The 17,652-nt window shown below is 30.4% G+C and overlaps 1 protein-coding gene across 1 annotated transcript in view; it reads right to left on the reverse strand.

Moving 5' to 3' along the window:
• The window catches only part of LOC106691533 (uncharacterized), a gene marked incomplete at its 5' end in the record, with an annotated part of 30,342 nt that overhangs the window by 6,059 nt on the left and 6,631 nt on the right, over positions 1 to 17,652 (reverse strand). Inside the window, 1 exon segment of the mRNA XM_014437326.3 lies at positions 9,452 to 9,624. Within this exon segment, the coding sequence (XP_014292812.3) occupies positions 9,452 to 9,624 (173 nt within the window).

Raw genomic sequence — 17,652 nt, forward strand, 5'->3', positions numbered from 1 at the left:
TTACACGACATGCAGTTTATCCACCCGCAGCACATTGCAGCTTTACACGACATGCAGTTTATCCACCCGCAGCACATTGCAGCTTTACACGACATACAGTTTATCCACCCGCAGCACATTGCAGCTTTACACGACATACAGTTTATCCATCCACTGGATTGATTGGACTGGGTAGTCCCTTGACTATTACTTGTTTGGTCCACTCAAAGAGCCATTAATGGGCTATCGATTTACCTCGGACGAAACAATGAAAGAAGCAGCGCATTCCTTGCTTGCAGCTCAACCGAAAACCTTCTTTTATGAGGGCATCACGAAGTTTGTACAGCGATGGACCAAGTGCGTTGAAAAGCATAGGGACTATATCGAAAAATGATGTACTTGTAAGCTTCCTATTTGATAACAATAAAATTTTATAACTATATTGAGGATAATAATTGACTTACCCTCTCATAACATATGAATATTTAATCTTGGTCATAATTTAGGAAGGTATCCTTAGTTATTGGGAACTGTAAACCACGCGAAATGCCTTTGTAAAAGTAATCCAATTGAAATAATTGTAATTGTATTGTAATAATATCAAACAGTTTACATTGATTAATATAAATAATTTGGGAGCAAATAGCTCATTGGTCTAAAAAAGGCACTGTGCTACTAACTCCAAGGACCTGGGTTCGGGAGCCCTCCGGGGTCTACTCAGCCTCATAAAGTGGGTACTCTTAATCGAGTAAATATCTGGATGAGCTTAGTTCTGGCCAAATCACCTCCTTGCACAACCGTCGGTCTGGTAGCAGTACTTCCTTACAAAGTACTACAACCCTTCATGTTTTTTTTTTTAATATAAATAATTATTAATGTAATTATCCTGGCATCCGAGAGACAGCGCATGAAACATAGCAAGCCAGATTTTACTTACATATACCATTATAGTAAGGAGAATTATGGTCATCCTGAATAATAAAGAAATATCTTTTTAGAAATGTACAAGGATTAATTTTATCTCAAAGTAGGGTTGTAAGCGAAAGTTATGTGATGCGCGCACCAAAGTATAATACTAGAATCTTCCTAATAGCACTTGGTTTACTTTTACAATTGATTTTTTCTTCTTTACTAGCCGTTATGGTTTGCTCCATTCAGAAATCCTTGTGACATAACTTGGAGCCGACATAGAGACGCCCCTGGGAAGCAAGCACTTCATCCTCCATAGAGTACAAGTTGCCGATAGCTCAATCGCTCAATGGAGGAATGACAATGGTCGCCACGCCACATAACTCGGATGTAACCACAGCCACAATGAATGCGGCTCACCGCTATATAAATTATCACTTGGATTACATAATGACATTATGGGCTGCGAGACCTTCCGCAACTGGAGCACGATAGTGCTGCCAACTTTATATCGATAGTAGATATCGTTCCTAGATTTATTGCCACTAGATCTCGGAGCTTATCCATTTCTATCGACTTATGGAGGCTCAGGTCATAGATATAGTATCGTAAGATAGTTCTCATAGATCGTTGATAATAATATCAAACAATGATGATGATCGTTCTCATACGTAGTAAAATGTTTTAATATAGGATGATTCATACATCTGTCTTAAAATATTCTGTGAGAAGAAAATATGAATAAACATCGTAAGATTTAAGAACATTTACAATTTATTTAATTTAAAATAAATGAACTAAAACACATTCTGAAAATATATATATTTATTAAAAATATTATTAAGAATGGTCTGTTACTTTTATGGAAGTTAACTATTGAACTTTTTCTTAAGACCAGGTTCCACAGTGACAGCTGCCTCTTCCACCGTAACATTGTATAAGCTATGACGTCTGCTCTCGTGACAGTACTGTTGTAAAATCAGGCTTTACTTAGTATTTGGTAGAATAGTTAACTATCTGCGCACGTGTAAACACCTTTTTTAAATATATATTTCTTTAGTACAAGATCGGCTACGTGGCCATAACATGGTTGTTTTAACAATTAGGTTTGCTTTAAAAAATTCTTCTCTCAAAGATCTTCATAAAAAATTCTGATCTCAAAGTGGAATTAAAATATCCCTTCTTGTTATGTTTGTTTAAATAATTCAAAATCACTGTTAATTAATGTCCATATTTCTTATTTTTTTCTCCATAAAATACCTCTAAATTTTCAAACAGCTTCTAGTTTATATAGCTCTCTCAGCCTTATAATAGTTGGCTTAAACAGCTGACAAGTACTTGCCTACTAATTTGGGTAATATTGAGGAATACATTTCATGTAATATGCCTTACATTTCATTACTTTTAAATTAACGATAGTCAAAAAAATAAAAAATTTTTATACTTCGACTATATATCCTTTTTTGAGCAGAATCCAGACAAAGAATTACAATGCTAGTAAAAAAGTTGACATTAAATAAGTATGTACAATAATTTTTATGTTCTATTTCACCACCATAATCCACTTTATCGCCTAATCAAAAAATATTTTTAGTTTCATATCAGTTCAAAATTTATTTGTAACTTTAATTATTGCTAACATTTTTATATTTACGTTGTATTTAACTTACATAACTTAGGAATGCCAATAATAGACATTCTTAAAAAATATTTTTCCCAAGTTACGATATAAATCCTGCCCACCAAACCCCGCATTATCAAATTACAATTGGAGTTCTCAATTAAAAAGTTTCCTCATTGAAAATTGAAGTGGGGGATTAGAGTTTTGAAAAAGATACAGTCAGAATAAAAGCCAATACAACTAAAATTTTAAATATTGAGGGGGGGGGGACCAAAATGTGATGAATAAATTTACAAAATCGGATTTATGCTCCTATACACTCAGTATTTATTAAGACCGACGAGTTTTAAATACACCATATTCTTGATGCAAATGAGACTACCTAGAAGATAATTGATAAAGATGCTAATAAATAATACTATCATCAAAATAATTGTTAAATGTGCAACAGAACAAAAAAATATGAAACACTTTATCATATATTCTTTAAATGCCTAATATACAATGATTTTACGATAAGAACTATCTAAGCAATGGAAAATGATAACGGGATTGATATATTTAAACCACCAACAATTGATTGTATGAGGGAGTTGTATTATTTCATTTGTGTGGTTTCAAATTATAGAGACTTGCTTGGGTGATTTAATTTAAAAAAATAATTTCATTATAGTGTAACATAATTGCTTTTATAAATTGACTTTGGCTTCATATTTATTTAATTTGATACAGATAAGTAGTTGAATATTAATAATTCATTTTATTGTTATTGCTAATTTTAGTTTTCAACTCTAGTTTTAATGTTGCTTTTAGTATTTTATATTTTCATTATTAATCGACTATTTAACTGAAAAATATTATTCTTTTAATGAAAACAGAATTTGAATAATGCTTGTCATATAATTGGAGATATGCTCTATTTGTATAGGTTTATTCCCTAAAAGCATATACTGAATAAACAAATACAGAAATAGTATGTTTTTAATATTATTTTAAATAGCATCTTCCTGTGGCCATTCCAGTGTTTCCTTATTGTTCTCTATGAGACAGCACAATTTTTTTTTTCGCTGTTATCTACTTTTCTCTATTTCGTTTCATTTTAAATCTAATACTCTATGTTATTTCTTTTTTATATATACTAATTGTTGTACATCTTATTTTTATTTCTTTTTGTTTATTTTTATATTAGGTTTCACTTATATTTACATAATTTTTAATCCCACCTTAGTTTACTTTATTGTTATCTTATTCTCCAACATAGTCAACATATTTTTAGTTTTTTTTTTAGCCTTGATGAAGCCCTACTAATTGGGACGAAATATCGGCAAATAATAGTTATAAACTATTTGACCGCACCCCAACAATCTCTTTCACACTCAGTTACGGTCAATCATTTTATACATAAAGTAATTATTGTTGTTTCTGATATGGAACCGAAACATCTAGTTTGGTCTAGTACTGTTACATTAGTTATTCTACAAAACGTCGGTTGGTATTTTTACCTGAAAATTGTTTTCTTTTAAATTCACAACTTCGAAGAATTTCACCAAAAGTTTCTGCTGAATTCACCAATAGCTAATTTGATCATTTTCTGCACAAGCAAAGTCTGTTTTTTTATCACTGTTTAATTTAATTTTATTTGTAATTTTATTAACTATTGTATTTGTTATTTCCAGTGAAAATATAAATTTAGAAATGTATGATTTCTCTATCATGTAATTTTACTCAACATAATTTTCAATCGACAAGGAAAACTGTAGCAGGAACATTATCACATCCTGGCATATTCCTCTCACGTTACTTTCACCGCACAGGTGGTTGAGACTATGGCGTAATCTGTATTTATGTCTTCTCTGTCTTTGGTAGAGATGTTTCCTACCTGGGAAGAAATGTTACTAGATATTCAACCAACTTTCTCTGATATATGAGCTTCAGACCTTTCGGTTTTCCTCGTAGATCCTAGATTTTTTTTATATATTCCAGATAATAATGCATTGAGTTATCGGACATAAGAAAAAACGGATAATGTAACCTGATGTTCACAGAATAATTGAGTTCCTGATGCAATTGGTTACGAGAAAGGAAGACAACAGGAACATTCTTGAACAATGTGAGGCAGATGTCGGGAATACCGAGTTGTTAAGAGGCAGTAAATGGTTGGAATCAGATCTTTGTGCTGTAACAATCGATACTTGAATTGAGCGGCGGACCCATACATGTTCGTATACATATAACCTTCAATGTCAACTGAACCTAGCGTAATAATGAAATCGTTTTTCCAAAAATAATAATATTTTGCTGGTCCCCCTTTGGCTACGGAGTAAAATTTTTTTTTATAATCTCCTATTACTTATTTTTAACAACTAATACAATATATATAATAGATAATCTAAAATATATACACATATATAAAATTCCTTTCCTTTTCCACATGGTATAATGAGGGAATGGTCTGGGTCCGCTAGCGGTGGTCACAGTATTGGTCCAGCCGCTGGCCGGAGGAACAGAGAATGGGGAGGGACCACTCCAATGGGATAAAAAAGTATAAGTGAGTGAACTAATTCTTGGTCAAACTTAATTTCAACTTCGTCCTACCAATACAAGTTCATTTCGATACTTATGGACTAGAAACAATTCTTAGTTCTAAATACCAGAACTAAGGTTTACAACTGACCTAGTAACTGGTGCTGAGGAATTACAACTGTTATTTAATCAGAATAATAATTTAAAATTAGAGAATACAAGGAAAATAGTGTACAAAATGTTTTCACATTTTAATAAAAATTCAAAACCATCCCCCAAGATAAAAAGGTACTCAATAAATCAGTAGTACTACTAAAAAAAAAAAACTACATCTCATATGCAATAACTTTTTTTAACTGTTTTTTTTTTCGGTTGGCCGGCCGATCTTTGGCTACTGCATTCTAGTTTGCTGCATGCAGGTCTTTGGCATCTTTGTCGATTTTGTCATATAACACAATTTTGTTTGGCTTACAATCATATACTGTGTTTCATCTTCATTTACTTGCTAGCTCTGTTTCTCTTATTAGAGGCTTTTAATGTCTTTCCATATTATCTCGATTACTTCCTAGAACCAGAGTGTCGTCCGCGTACGCTAGGAAGTTTCACTCCGACGTCTCCTCCACCATTTTTGCGTGATGTTCTTCTAATCAATCACTTTTTCTAGGGCTAAATTGAAGAGCATTGGCGAGAGTTCATCTCCTTGCCTCAGACCAGTTCTGACTTCAAAGGCTACAAATACTTCTCTTTGTATTAGAACTCTGCATTTTGGATCATTTTTACACTCTTTTGTCAGTCTTACCAAATTTTCTGAGATCCCAATGTACAATAAATAACAAAGAAAAATGAATTGTGCAAGGATGAATTCCGAAGCAGTGTACTAATGATTGTACATATTAATATTTATGAAATAAATACTTCTATATAAAGAAATAAAAAGAGAAACAACATTATCTGTTCTCAGTAATTTTTGATGGGGTTGTTAGGTTAACAGTGATCAATCGAAGAGCGTAACGCAGGTTCGGCGCGCAACATGTTAACCGCTCCAGTTGCGAATTTCACAAAGCTGTCCATTCTAGAACAGTAAATGACTGACTCATCAAATGGTAGTCCACTTTTTTTTTTTTTGGGAATCTTGCACAACTCATAGCTTAACCTTAGTTTAAACACTGGTAACCAGTGACGGTTTTTCCGCGGAAGAAAATAATTCCGACAATTGTTATTGTACTTCTTGAAACTATGTTCATGATTTAGAGGCAAACTATGTTGATAATTACTTCGAAATTCAAGTATAGCTTTGAGAAGCCTTAAGTTATTGAAATATAAAAATTCCACCAACAACAAAATGTTGGTATAATCTTTACTTTTATCAACTTTTTTTACTATCTACTTTTACTCGTATAATCTTACTTTTGTTATAATAAATTTTAAGCTGTCCTGTTAGTGGATATTATAATACGCTATGACTGAGGTAACTTTCGATACGATATATACATATCGATTTTTTCCTCTCTTTGTATTTATATGCCTATTAGAAGGCATTGTTAGAGCGCCTTAAACACGCATGTCTTTTAAGTCATGATGGTTAGTATTTAGCGCCGTAGGTATACAGTGCGCTGGATTACTTGATAAATATGCCGGTTAGTATAAATATAAATAAATGTACAATAATATAAATGGTTAGTTGGTTGTACATAATTATTAATAAAAAAACTTTTTTGACCTATAAATGAACTTTTTAAAAGAATCTTATGAATTCTAAAATAAGTTTTGTGAATATAAATATGCTAAATATTCATAAAAACAGTTAATAAAGATAGAATAAAAAATATTATCTATATCTTTTAATTTGTCAGTATTTCCTATTTTTAAAGATATAACTTTTTTTAGATATAGTTTTATATCCATTCAAATCAGCATCTAATTGAGGGGTTTTTCTATCAAAGGTTATCCTATCCACGTCAGAAAATTTATAATTTTTCTGACAAATTAAAATCCTCGACCACAATCCTGTTGTTTAATAAAAATTTAACTTATCTTCATCGAATGTTCTCATAAAATGTTTCGAATGATAAATAAATTAAAACAAGATATATTGAATTTTGAAAGGAAACTCCATAATATTTAGGTCAAATTAATAAAAAAGTTGTTACAATTTTTTCTCTCGATTTAAGTTATAAATGAGACTTATTTTAAGGACTTGTCTTTTCTAATTGAATAAATAAAAAAACAAATAGTTCGGGATCCTTCAGACTCCACCTGACCAGTTGTGTATTTAAATAAATCAGTCTACCACTTAAAGGTTATTTTTTAAAAATAAAGTCCCTTAAAGTATTATTATTTTATATTCTTTTGCTTTATATCTAAGAAAAACTAGAATTGTGGTTTCGTTTTATTTAGTTAACAAATAACAGAATTTAACAAAATAATTGAGGTGGTATCAAACTTACCTTCCGGTGGCAATAGCAGTATATACATGATTGAAATGACAGTTTATATACTCACATAAAGTATTGTATTCCAAAACCTGCCAAGACTTTTTAATTTTTTTTATTTATTTGATTAACAGTTTTAGTACTAGAAATTTATTTTTCCAACAGCAGTTCCAACAAAAATTTAAATAAGACGTGATAAATATTTTTGAAATAATTCCTTTGATCTCTTGATAGATAATCTAGTATAAAACATTTAATTTAAAAAATAATAATAAATACAAATTTTGAAAAAGGACTGTTGGTTTTGGAATGCAACGCATATTGACTAGAACTTACCAACCTCCTTCACTTCTTGATGAATGATTTATGGTCTTTCTAACTTTTTGAATGACCAAAAATGGTTCATCCTAATGCCTTTCCCGTGTCAGCAGACTTGAGATAACACTTTGCGACGTAATGGGTTACCGATCCGTCAGTTGATGATCATGGAAATATCTCTTTGATGACGCAGTTCGTAAATCACGTAACTCATTTTTGAATTATTCATGTGTTCCGAATTCTTTTACAAATATCATTCGACGGGGCGATTAATATTTAATTGTGAATATTAAAGATCGTTAATTTAATCACAGAACAATTTTAAACGTAAAAGTAAAATTATGGACAAGAAGAATTGACGAGAATAAAGAGCGTATCTAACTAAAATTGGTAAATAAAAAAAATACCACATAAGTCAGAAACAAAAACAGAAATATGATTCTATTAGTTTAAAAATAATAGAAAATCAACGCGTCATAGTAGAAACATTTGGTCAGTTCGTTTTGTAGTATATATTTTTTCAAACTTTGAATTTTTTTTCGAGATACCAGAACTAAGCATCAATTTAGTTAAATTTTTTAAACGACATAGAATTTTCTTCTTTTTTTTTCTAAATTAGGAGCATAACACAGGTTTAGATAAAATTCGAAACGTAGAATATTAAACGAATCGACTCATAGAGAGAATTAAAAAAAGTAAGATAGGTTATAAGTATTTTCTAAAAATTCATAACCATTTAACGGTATTTAATTCTTTTTTTGGACTCAAGTCTTTCATTGAAGATTTACACGGCCTCAGAGATGGAATGTCAAGATTCATTTTTCGGGACTCCACGAAATAAATATTGACTGACCCCTGAAATAAATATCGAAGTACTCTTCGGGAATTCGTCCCAAAGTGCTCAGCCATGACTTCCTCTATAGTAACAGTTTATTGTAGAAATATGTAAAATGGAGTAGAGGTTTGTTTCAAAAATATTATATTACTACTATCAGTAAGAAATGTTACTTGCTTCAGGATTAGAGATGACCCAAGAGGATCTTGGTCACAAAATATTATTCTTTTTACAGTTGACAGCTCGTGAGCAAACTGAAATGTGAACATCGTGATGCAGTTAAACTCCGCAGGTCTTTTTCTTTCCCCCTTTCAGTTAATAAATTTTGCCATTCTAGTGTTGTCATTTTTCAAAAAAGGATATCTATCTTGAAGGATTGTTATTTTTCAACCTTTGTGCTCATGAAACGTTCTGTAGAGAAGGTTAGATATTGAAATTAAAAACATCTATTTCATTAACATCTATTCAGTAAAAAATGGTCAAACTAAAATATGTTCTAAAAATAGAATAACTACATTTTTTGTAGAACCTATTATAATATGTAAAAAAAAAAAGAAAACATGTTATCTATTCTACAAAAAATTTTTTTTTCTCTCAAATCGATTATTTTTTGAACTTTTATCCTTGACAATAGACAGTAACCTTGATAATTTTACAAATATATTTTTGGGGAAATATAAGTAGTAATTTAAGAATTTTATTAGCACAAATCATCTTATAATCATCTAGTTGTGAAGTAGACATCATCACGTCGAAATTCACTGAATGATATTATCTATTTTTAAAACTATTAACTTCATGCCGGTTCTCTAGTTTTATGGTTGATATACTCACGGGTTGCTCCTCGGTGTATACCTGAAGCCTTCGACCTGGTAGCCTCTGGAGGGATCTGGGTAGAATGACGGCCTGGAGTGGCCCAGCGGCGGGAAGATGGCAGAGAAGGAAGGGAACAGGTGCTGGCTGTCTGCTTTAGAGTCGTCGTCCTCATCTCCGGTGTCCAGTTCGATCTGGAGCAAGGTGAGAAAATAAAAATAAAAATATTAATCTAAAAAGAAACGACAGCAATAATTACCCATTAAATTTAAAATAAATAATGACCCATTATTAATTTTGACGCCTTGCACTTTTGTATAGGCTTCGAAATTCAGGTTGACATATGGGAGTTGAAGTTGTGAAAACAGTGACAAAGAAAACGTATATGCAATTAATGGATAAGTATATAACTTATTGTAAGGAGTATTATAATTATAATACCAATGTTTTTCTGTAAAATCATTCGATAACGAATTTAATATTTAACTTTATTATGTTGTATTAAGTTGCATTACAATTTTTCCGATAGGATCCTCCGTTTAGAATTTACAGGCAATAACCAGGAGGAAAAACAAAAATTTCGATATTCGATTCTTTGTTAAACTAATTTGCTGCTAAGCAATCGTTTTAGGAACGCGTTTCTGTATTGTTTAGACTCTTATATAGTATTGTATCTCAGTTTTTGGCAAAATTAAAAAAAAAATTGAATTGTTTCTCTGGTTTAATAATAATTACTGTTAACGATGTACGACTTGAACGAATTAATAGGTAATTAAAGTAAAAATTCAAAACAAGATATGATTAATATGAAAATGATTTGTAGATCAACTACCAATTAGTGTAACTACCTTCAAGAATAAATCAATTCAAAATATTTTCCTACAAAATAAATGTTCGTTTTACAAGGAAGTGAGCGTTGGAAAGAAGATGGATGTATATATTTCATAGCTGGAAGGAAAATAGATATTTGTGGTAGTAACGAAATGGATTGGGTGAGCTAACTCTTCAGAGAAGTTCGCACAGCTCACACCTAGGACCTTGTTAGTCCTTCCAATTAAAAATAACGAAATTGTTACCATTTTTTTTCTACTTTGCAGCCCCTGGAACGTGATTTATATACTTCTCTCCAGTTTCGCTTCCAGTAATTGGCCTTCTGAATTTCGATAATTACAGATTTATCATATGTGGCGTACGGTTACAAACATGAGAGATTTGGGAACCCAAATTTTTTTTCTATATTTTCACTTGCCTCCTGCCTATCGATATATCTGATTGAGATTGCAAAAACTCGAATATTTATGCACTAATTAGTAGATTATTGACTAGAAGACGTAAAAATCAGGTTTTGAAATATTTCCTCCACCTCCTCGATTTCTTTTTTGTGTTAAAATTCAATACTATTTCAAACATTATGTCGTCCTAAGTATTAACTTCAACTAATTGGTACAAATGTGAGATGCTCTAAAGGTCGATGTGGTAGCGATTATTTTTTTTAATTGATATCTCATTTTAATAAATATATAGAAAACGAAAACGTAAAACCTCTCCTTGGCTCAATAAATAATAAAAAAATGTTTTCTTTTTTTTAATTTTTCTCTTTATTTTGGTTAAAATACAAAGTAATCAGGAAAAAAAAGTTTAGCTTCATTTCTATAAATTCCATGGAAACCTATGTGCTTATTAAATTATTTATTTTATTATTAAATATGAATAATAATTACTTAGGGGCTAAGGAAAAATCTCAAGAACCACATTAATACCACAATATTTAATATATAATTATATATACAATAATAATAAAAACATATCGCAATTTAAATATACCAAAACTATTTATGTTCAAACACATAAAAAAAAATATATGAACGCACAAAAAAAAGTTTTCTATTTTATAAGATGATGAAATTATTTCAGATTGTTCATCCAGAAGGGGGGGAGGAGGATTCCCAGAACGTTAATGGGGGAAATATTATATAAATTAAAAGAAAGGAATTTTCACAAAACTTTCTATTGAGATAACTAAAATAAAAATATAATATAATATATGTATATAAATGATTTACATACGTGGGGAACGCGGTGGCACAGTGGTAAGGCACGATACTACTAACTCCAAAGACCCGGGTTCGAATCCGGCTGGGCAGAAAATTGTTTTCTGTTACACTGTAGCCTTTAGTCAACCCTGTGGATTCTGCAGCCCTCATAGAGTCTACCTAGCCTCATAAATTGGGTAAAAATCTGGCAATAGAGTGCGATTCTGAACAAATCACCTCCTTGCACAGCCGTTGGTCTAGTAACATTACTTCCTTACAAAGTACTGCAACCTTAACCCTTCATGGGTTGTAGCGGTAAAGATTATTGTATAAATGTACGTAGGTTCCAGTACTTTTAGAACTTTTTCTTCAAGTTGTAACATTTTCACGTTTCCACAGTGTTTTTTATTTTTTACTACCTGTCCTACAAGTATGATAGAATCGAACGACTAACCTCAAGTAGATATATGGGCAAATGTATCTGTAAGGAGTATTCTAAATATCTACCTCCAGGAAAGATAGAGTAGTTAACTTAGAGCAGACTTAACAACCAAAGGCCTCCAACAAAAGGCCCGCTTTGCCATAGAAACCTCCCGCTGAGTGGTCAGTTCTCCAGTAAGACATCGTCACAGCCAATTACTTTCGATGGTTGAAGTCTTCCTTCTTCCTGGCTACGTGCTTCGACCGAGTTCTTTGGTACTATAATTACCGAAGAGGCCCAATTCTTTTAATTTCTGGTGTGCCTATAATTTTGACTAGATTCAGCTGTGCATTTTCATCGCTCAATTATCATATTCATAATTTGAGCCTTACGTCCAATTTAAGAAATAATTCAAAATTGATAAAGCTACTACCTCGAAAAAAATGAATTTCCAAATTTCGGTAATTGTATCAATTAGCAAACAAAACTGAACAAGGTGATTATGGTAGGAATCAATAGTCTAAGGATTAGTTTATAATATCCTATAGTTGATACATGGGCGTGCCCAGAGTGGGGCCGATTGAAAAAAAATCATTAATATTAACACAATCTCAAATGTTTCAATTTTACTCTCACCTTTGTATTTTAAATAACTTCCAACGTTTTGGCCCTCAGACTATTTTTAAGAAGATAACCTTAATCATTGAATTGTCTTTTTTGCAGGCTAATTGCCCATGTCTTGTATAAACCACATAATTTCAATATAAAACTATCCTTTAAAAAATGTGTTGATATTGTTAACCTCATTAACATAAGATAATCACATTAACAATAAAAAAGGAAAAACAATTTTTAAAGGATAGTTTTGTATTGAAATTATGTGGTTTATATAAGACATGGGAAATTAGCCGGCAAAAAAGAAAATTTAATGAGTAAGGTTGTGTCTTCAATGAGAAACGTTGGAAGTACTTTAAAATGAAAAGGTTAGAGTAAAAGTGGCTCATTGAAGTTTGTGTTAATAATAATATGAACGATGAGTAATCTTAAAATCATTAATTTAATTAAAAAAATTCAAGCAAATAATTGTAATAACTAATAAAGCACTGTTATAATTTTATATAATGTTCTTAAAATTTTAGTTTCATTCCCTTTTTCCTTGCGGAAATGTCACAAGTTGATTGACTATGGTTTGCTCTCTCCCTAGTTTTGATCCTGGGTACGTCCACGAGTAGATAATTCTGAATAAAAATACTTTTTTTTTGTCGATGCAGATTTAAGCACTGTACGTCAAATATAAATAGAAAAGCTTATTGTTCATTTTATTTTACCTTGACTTATCCCCAACTGTTAGTTATAAGCTGATGTTTTTTATTATTGACCATATTATGATTTATACTATTCTACAGTTAACAAAAATAAAATAAAAAGAAAAATAATTTAAAATATAGGATTTTGAAATTTAACAATAACGTACACTCCTAGTTTAAACTAAAGTTTATATAATTTTAAGCCGTGTTCCATGTATAATTACTGATTAAATTAATTTCAGTAGAAACTTATAGTTAAAAATAAGTAAAATAACTCCATGTTACAGGAGGTCAGTGGGTTGATAGTGACCACGTAATAACGGTATGACAGTAACAACTGTTAGGTATCACATAACAGCTTTTGAAACTGTGACTTCATACTCCCCGCGTTCCTATCCTACGACTGTTTTATGTCTGTAATGTTTCAATGTAATATTTTTTGTGTGAGTTCTAGTTGCAAAAATATATTGCGCGGCTAATGCGGGAATGTTGTTCATGTCTCTAGAATTTACTGCTGTCGCTTTCTCTACGATCTTTCAGAACTCGTTAATTAAATACTAATTGGGTAATTAATGAGCTTTAATTAATTAAGTTTTACTTCTTGTGAAAATTAGAATTTATGAGATTTCTACTTTTAGAAAACGAATGTTACAATCATCAATTATATGATCGATCCTCTATTTTGTTTTAATTCTGGAATTATGTCTTGTCATGCTTACCCAATTTTTATATTGTTATTATGAGAATTATTCCATGAATCACATTTTTTTGTTGTAATAAACCCACATATAAAACAAGAAAGCAACATTTTTTATAAGTTATATCGATATTTTTTTAAAATTTTTCAACGAAAACGTAATTCCCTAAGAATATAGTATCTAATACTGATATAGAGATGTCAGTACAAACATGGTCTTCCGATGTCTTTTTTCCCAAATGGTTCATTCATAGCTCTATGTGTAGTTGTATAATAGTCCATCCGCGGGACATGCCCTTCTCGGCGTACACTAGAAGAAGTCTGATAAATTGGAACACCTCCATACATTGAATATTAAAGAGAGTCTTGATTTAAGTATAGAAATATTTGATATCTTTATCCAATTTTGTGGCGTCTCTTGGAAGAGTATTTTTTAAATATATGAGGAGAAGATGGTTGGGGGTGCGGTCAGAAAATAACACAAGTAAGTTAAAAAAAAAACCTTTATCAACAAAAAAAAAACGTTAAGTTTCTAACGTATTTTTTAACTCAGAGTACTACCGCACGCGCCGTTAAGCTCACGGATTTCCGCTCTCCTCCAAGTTTAATTCTCTTTTTCTTATCTTTCTTTTACCCCCTTCTTCTTCTCTAGTATGAGCTTATATGAACAATAGATACCGGGTGAAAAAAAAAAATCATCCAAATAAATTAAGTTAAAAAATTTCTAGTTTTTATTTATTTGAAAAATGGCATTTGAGGGTTTCAGACGACGCTAAGAATGAATAAGAGTTTGTTGCCCTACTTACCTAAAGTCCTTATTATGTTTTTTCAATTTTTAGTAAATAAAAAATCGTTTAATAGAATCAGCAATATTCTTTTCATTCTTCAGAAAGAATATTATATTTAAAATAGATTGAAATATAATAACCATGAAAAAAAAGTATACGTTTTGAACTACAAGCCAAAAATGCAATAATTTTTTTTTACCGAGAAATTAGAATAGCTTATATATAGAGTACCTTCTCGGGAAAATCCAGAACATTTAGCAAAGAGTCTCATGACAATGGGGTGAACGGCTTGGGAGCGTATGAAGTACATAATAACAAATATTGATTCATATATATTACATTATCGAGGAACTTTTTCATAGTAAGAAATTTCGAATGAAAATAAACTGATCATTCTAAATAAAAAATATGCGAGCAGTTATTTAGTATAGACTTTTTATAACTGGAGAATGGACGACCTGACCACACACAGTTCATATATCATCTAACAATTTCTTTCGTCGAACAAGGACCATTCCGTAGGTTACAATTAATTACGTAAGGACGAACTGTTGCCATGCCTATAGGCGATAGAGACGTGACAGCAGCGAAATAATCGAAACCATTCGCACGAAGCCTTCCTTGGCATGACTCACTTTTGGAAATCCTATGGAGCAACCTCTAATCTCCTTAGTCTGTCTTACGCGTGGAAGATATAATCTTGAATTATAATGACACATTGAAAAGAAAAAAAAATGGATCTGTGAAAGTGGCCGAATCTAGATACGAACATTTATAATGTTAGGGTATGAGTCCTCGTGTGTACGATATACCATCAAATATTGATAGTAAATTCATGATACATTGGCTAATGAGTTACTTAATAATGGACACGATTAAGAAATTGTTTGTCTCTTAGATCAGATACACAGAACTAGAAATGTGTGCTGATATTGCAACAACACTCAATAATAGTTGTGCCACTGAATCGATATTATTGACTCAATATCGATTTATGATCTAAAATTGAACAGTGTTGCTACCGTAGGACACTCGCTACTGAGGGTTTACATCTAAAAACATAAATATGTGTCTGTCGCTACATTTAAGTTTTAAAAAAAATATAATATAAGGCAATCCACAGAGATGGCGATGTTTGCCTCTGTACGTATGCGATGTACTGAGCTTCAATCTTGTAAATGTCTCTAATATCATTATATCTATACTAAAATATATTAACTGTTCTTAGTAATAGTTAATATTAAAAAAATATATATATAAATCCACTTTTTATTAATTATTTATTTAAATTTATTTAAGATTTATTCAGTAAAGAAACTGTATAATATCTGAATTATATTTATTTTGATAAACCAAAAAGGAAAGAAATTTTTTACATAAAGATCAACATATCATAAAACAAAATCATAGCCTAAAGGAAAAAATATGGATTTCACAATGGTAAAAATATAGAAAATTAATAACATAATAGTGTATTATTAAACTACCTTCTGTCCAACCAATTCCGGAAGAATAACAATTTATAGTTTCAAAAAACTTTTTCCATTTTCTGTATTAGATTTTCGTTTACAATTGTAAATATGTACACTAGCAGAAATGATATCTTTTCATTTATTTTTTTTAGTTTAATTGTATTTGATTTTTTATTATTGCTTTTTTATTTTTACATACTACCAGAAGTCATCTTATGTTTTATGATACGACATGTGGATTTATTTTATTTGTTTTGTCATTATTTTATGTACTCTGTTAATTATTGTTGTTTATTTTTATATTTTTAAATTCATTGTATTACTTTATTTTATGAAATCTTGTCATTTCATCTCTATTTTGTAATTTACTCTAAGGCTCCAAAGCCTAATTTTGACGCCTGTAAATTATTATAAAGGGATCAATCCCAGAATAAATTAAAATTATTATTATTATATTGTATATAATTGTCAAATGAACAATTGACATAGAAAATATTTCTATTCAACAGAAATAACAAAATGACTTATTCGTGAGGACGTAAAACTAGAAAAAACGTTCGAAACGGCAGTTGAAGATATTGGTAAGTATCTCCTGAAGGTGAATACAGGGGGCCTTCTCGACAGCCATGTGCTCTGCAGAGGATTGCAGTAGAATGAACAATCTGGAGTAATGGATGTGATCTCATTGCGAGATAATGGCACACACTTGGTTTTTTTTTAATTAAAAAATATTTTTTTTTTATGGATAGTTCGATTTTATTAATTATATTCAATTGTACATAAAACTTATATGAAAAACAAATCAATAACTATATCATTAACAAAAGAAAAGATGATTATTTAATCTAAACAAAATAATGCCAAACCCATATTTATAACCCATACGCCTGACTATAAGTTGTTGGCCAAAACAGACAGTTCAAGCCAGGCTATTAACTACATAAAAAGAATATACTAGGTGATAATTAGAACAATGAGACTTTAAAAAAATATATATAATTCTTTTTAATTATTTAAATCCAAATACTTCGTCATTCATTTTTAACATTACAACGAATATTTAATACATTATTTACATAAGAAAATACAATATTTTTATCATCTTTGAAAATCGCTTTATATATAATAATTTATTTATTACTGAACTATTTTAATACTCATTATCTAATAGAATTATTTCATTTCGAGAGCATAATATCTTGCTTATGTACAATGATTATTCATTATATTATTAATAATTGAATTGAAGTTTTTGTTCATATTTTTTTTTAAATCGTAAATAAGAATTAAATAGAAGGAAACTTTATAAATAATAAAAAATAAAGAATAAGGAATTAATTAATTATTATTTGTTACTGAAGAATACCGAATATTGGTGATTTTTTAATAACTTTTATTTTAAATAAAATTTTTGGAAGTCTAATTTTAATTATACCAATCTATTTTCGATGTTAAAATTCACCTTGGAAAAGATTCTTGATATTAAAGGCATTATTGACATGTG

Source organism: Halyomorpha halys, unplaced genomic scaffold, assembly GCF_000696795.3.
Source record: "Halyomorpha halys isolate HHAL.00 unplaced genomic scaffold, Hhal_1.1 Scaffold2462.1, whole genome shotgun sequence".
In the NCBI taxonomy this organism is placed as follows: Eukaryota; Metazoa; Arthropoda; class Insecta; order Hemiptera; family Pentatomidae; genus Halyomorpha; species Halyomorpha halys.